The sequence below is a fragment of the Eimeria acervulina genome, genomic scaffold, assembly GCF_000499425.1.
Source record: "Eimeria acervulina Houghton genomic scaffold, Eah_scaff1088, whole genome shotgun sequence".
NCBI classification, from domain to species: Eukaryota; Apicomplexa; class Conoidasida; order Eucoccidiorida; family Eimeriidae; genus Eimeria; species Eimeria acervulina.
In genome coordinates, this window is record NW_013550393.1 from 6,630 (window position 1) to 10,531 (window position 3,902).

General features: G+C 48.8%; 1 protein-coding gene across 1 annotated transcript in view; it reads right to left on the reverse strand.

Annotated features, from left to right (window-relative positions):
- EAH_00055280 (hypothetical protein, conserved) overlaps positions 1–2,671 on the reverse strand; it is a gene marked incomplete at both ends in the record, with an annotated part of 5,627 nt that extends 2,956 nt beyond the window's left edge. Inside the window, 6 exons of the mRNA XM_013397702.1 lie at positions 364–660; positions 1,141–1,354; positions 1,694–1,749; positions 1,993–2,038; positions 2,157–2,219; positions 2,663–2,671. Of these exons, the coding sequence (XP_013253156.1) occupies positions 364–660; positions 1,141–1,354; positions 1,694–1,749; positions 1,993–2,038; positions 2,157–2,219; positions 2,663–2,671 (685 nt within the window). The remainder of the gene's footprint in view (positions 1–363; positions 661–1,140; positions 1,355–1,693; positions 1,750–1,992; positions 2,039–2,156; positions 2,220–2,662) is intronic.
- Between the last annotated feature and the right edge of the window lie 1,231 nt (positions 2,672–3,902).

The following is a 3,902-nucleotide window of genomic DNA, read 5'->3' on the forward strand; positions in this document are numbered from 1 at the left end:
GCCCCCCCAGCCACTCTGGAGGCAATCCTTGCATAGCAAATGCCTCTGGTGGAGGAGGAGGAGGCATCCCTGGGCCCCCTTGCATATGCATATGCTGCGGAATGAACATAGGGGGCCCCCCATGAGGAGGGGGGCCCCCCATGTCCATTCCTAAGGGGGGGGGCCCCCCCATCTGGGGCCCCATTAGCCTTGGAGGCATTTCTCCTCCAGCAGCAGCAGCAGCAGCAGCAGCAGCAGCAGACCCTTCAGGACCTAAAGAGGGGCTGTGGGGTCCCCCAGCCCCCCGCATAAAAGGGGGAGGAGGAGGATGCATATGCTGTCCAGGGGGGCCCCCATGGGGGCCCCCACCATGGGGCCCCCCACCATGAGGGCCCCCATGGGGGCCCCCATGGGGACCCCCTACAGTGTCAACAAAGGGGGGCCCCCCAGTTGGTGGGGGCCCCTCCATTGGGGGAGGCAATCCGTTGGGGCCCCCAGGGAAGGGCCCTAAGGGGGGCCCCCCTAAGGGTACAGCACCACCTGGGGGCCTCGGTGGGGCGTGGGGGCCCCCAGGGGCCCCCATTGACATAAAGGGAGGCATGCCGGGGGCCCCCATTGGCCCAAAGGGGGGGCGAAGACCCATGGGGCCCCCGTAAGGCATCCACGAACCCCTTCCCCGACCTGCGCATACACCCCAATTATTAATATTATATTTTATTATATACAAATAATAATAATAATAATAATATTATTATTATTATTATAAACCCTAGCAAACCCTAATCATTAAACCTAACAATACACCCTAATCATAAACCCTAACATAAACTTTCTCAAACCCTAATAATAAACCTTCCTAAACCCTAATAATAAACCCTAATAAGCTCTGGTAAGCCCTAATAAACCCTAGCAAACCCTAACAAACCCTAGTAGATTATATCAAACCCTAGAAAACCCTAGCAAACCCCAATAAACCCTAGCAAACCCTAATAAACCCTAACAACCGCCTATAAAACCCTAATAATAAACCCTACTAATAAACCCTAATAAACCCTAATAAATTCTAATAAACCCTAATACACCCTAATAAACCCTAATAAACCCTACCATCCCCTGTTAAACAATAAACCCTATACCTTTCTCTTCTGCTGTTGCTCTCACCTTGTGAGGGCCTCCCTGGGGGGCCCCCCCCCATAGATGATAGGGGGCCCCCCCCGCCTAAAGCCTCTGCTGCAAGTGCTGCTTGAGAAGGAAGGGGGCCCCTTGCTCGCATGCTGCCTGGCTGCTGCTGCATCGAGTCAGCAGCATGAGGGGGGCCCCCCCCAGAGGCGGGGGGCCCCCCACCCCCTGTACCCCCTCTTCTCGGGGCCCCATCCTGAACATAAACCCTCGTAGACCCTAAACCCTAAACCCTAAACAATATAAACCCTAATGATACACCCTAATATAACAGTATTAACCCTAATAAACCCTACTCAAACAATGTAAACCCTAGGCCGTAAACCCTAATAAACCCTAGCGAAGCAATAAAAACCCTAATCAGTAAACCCTAATAAACCCTAGCACACCACCAGCACAAGAAAACATGGATACAGAAACCCTAAACCCTAAACCCTAAACCCTCAAACTCAAATCAACCCCAACATGCAGCACGCAACCAGGCTAAACTCAATCCAAACCCTAAACCCTAAACCCTAAACCCTAATAAGCCCACCCGCCTGCGACGCCCGCTGCCTGAACCTTCTACATTCCCGGGCCCTCCTGAATAGCCTGCAAGCACCCAAACCCTAAACCCTAAACCCTAGCAAACCCTAATCAACAAACCCTATACCCTAAGCTACGCTGTACGAGTCGCAATGACGCTGTCTAAGCAGGACCCTAAACCCTAATCAAATCCTAAACCCTATCTACACCCCAAACCCTAAACCCTAGACAAACCCTCAATCCCAGCAAAACCATAAACTCTAGCAAAACCCTAAACCCTAGCAAAACCCTAAACCCTAGCATCCTGACCTGAGCTGTCTGGCTCTCCCTCTTCCTCCTGCACCGCACAGACACCCTGAAAACCCTAAACCCTAAACCCCAAACCCCAAACCCTAAAGCCTAGTTCTCAAGGCGTTCGAGGTAACTTAGCTGCTCGTGCATTTAGGGTTTAGGGTTTAGGGTTTAGGGTTTACCCATCCTGGAGGGGGATGCTGAGGGCCTTCGTCTTCGTTGCCCCTCCGCCACGAGTGTGAAGCCTGTGCATAAGAGCCAAACCCTAAACCCTAAACCCTAAACCCTAAACCCTAAACCCGCCCCACTATGCCGCCTACCGTGGTTCCTCTTGCAGCACGCATGCCGGGTTTGTGTAGGGTTTAGGGTTTAGGGTTTAGAGTTGGAAGGGTTGCTAATAAACCCGTTGAGGGTTTAATTAGGGTTTTGCTGTGTTACAGTGTACTAAGAGCCTAGAAGGCAGACAGCTGCTGCTGCTGCTGCTGCTGCTGCTGCTGCTGCTGGCATACCTTGTCTCTGCTGCTGCGGTCCCTTTGAGAATGAGGTGCAGCGGCAACCTCTGCTGTTTTGTCTAGTCTTTCTGCTCTGTCTCTGCGCTTATCTTTGTTTCTGCTGCTGTCTCTATTTGTTGCGGTGTATGCAGAGCAAGATAGAGAGGCCCCTGAATATAAACCCTCATGACCTTCACCTCTCTCATCTTTAACTTGTCTAGCACCTTTATCTCTTTTCTCTTGTTTATCTTTTTTATCTTTCTCTTGTCGCCATCGCCAGTCTTCTTCTTCTATATTATCTTTAGGGGGCCCCTCAGGGGCCCCCGAATGACCATGGGGGCCCCTACTGTCTCTATCACGCCCCCTCATTTCAGGGTTTCATATAAACCCTAATTCGAGGGTTTAGGGTTTAGGGTTTAGGGTTTAGGGTTTAGGGTTTAGGGTTTGGGGTCCTGAATCGAAGGCCTACGTAAAAAAAGAGGCCCTACACGATAATTAGCAAGAGATTTCCTATAACCCTTTTAGGGTTTAGGGTTTAGGGTTTAGGGTTTAGGGTTTAGGGTTTAGGGTTTAGGGTTTAGGGTTTGCGCGGCAGGTGCCAGGAAGAAGTGTTGGTGGTGAAGGCTCAGCATACCCCTACATGCAAAACCCTAAACCCTAAATATAATGCTTCTTTCAGTATTAAATTAAAAACTCATCAAGAAACCCTAAACCCTAAACCCTAAACCCTCAACGCCGGTGCTGCATGCATAGGGGGCCCCTTTGGGCAGTCCGCTATGAAGGGGCCCCAAGCCCACTATAACCCTAAACCCTAAACCCTAAACCCTAAACCCTAAACCCTAAACCCTAAACCCTAAACTCTAAACCCTAATTTCTAAACCCTAAATCCTAAACCCTAGATGATGAAACTGGGGAGTTAAGCCCGAGGCACTAATTGCAGCGCACTCCCTCCTAACCCTAGGCAAACCCTAAACCCTAAACCCTAAACCCTAAACCCTAAACCCTAAACACTAAACCCTAAACCCAAAGAACTAAGCCTTTAGCATTAGACATAAACCCTAAACCACGACTCCGTGTAGAGCGAGAGCGTATCTAAAGATGAGGGTTTAGGGTTTAGGTACAACTAAGCTGAGGGTTTAGGGTTTAGGTACAACTAAGCTGAGGGTTTAGGGTTTAGCTACATCCAAATAGACAAAGAGCTTAGCTGCGAATTGTTTAAAAGCAGCAAACTGTCTGTCTCCGTACACCTCAAGGGCTCTCTAATGCTAAGAGAGAAGAGACAGCCGAAGATAATATATAATGCTCGGTAGTATATAAATATGCATGCAGTATATATTTAATATACTGCATAATATAATATATAATACTTATTCACATATATATATATATATATATATATATATTTATATCTATATATATATATTTATATATATATAT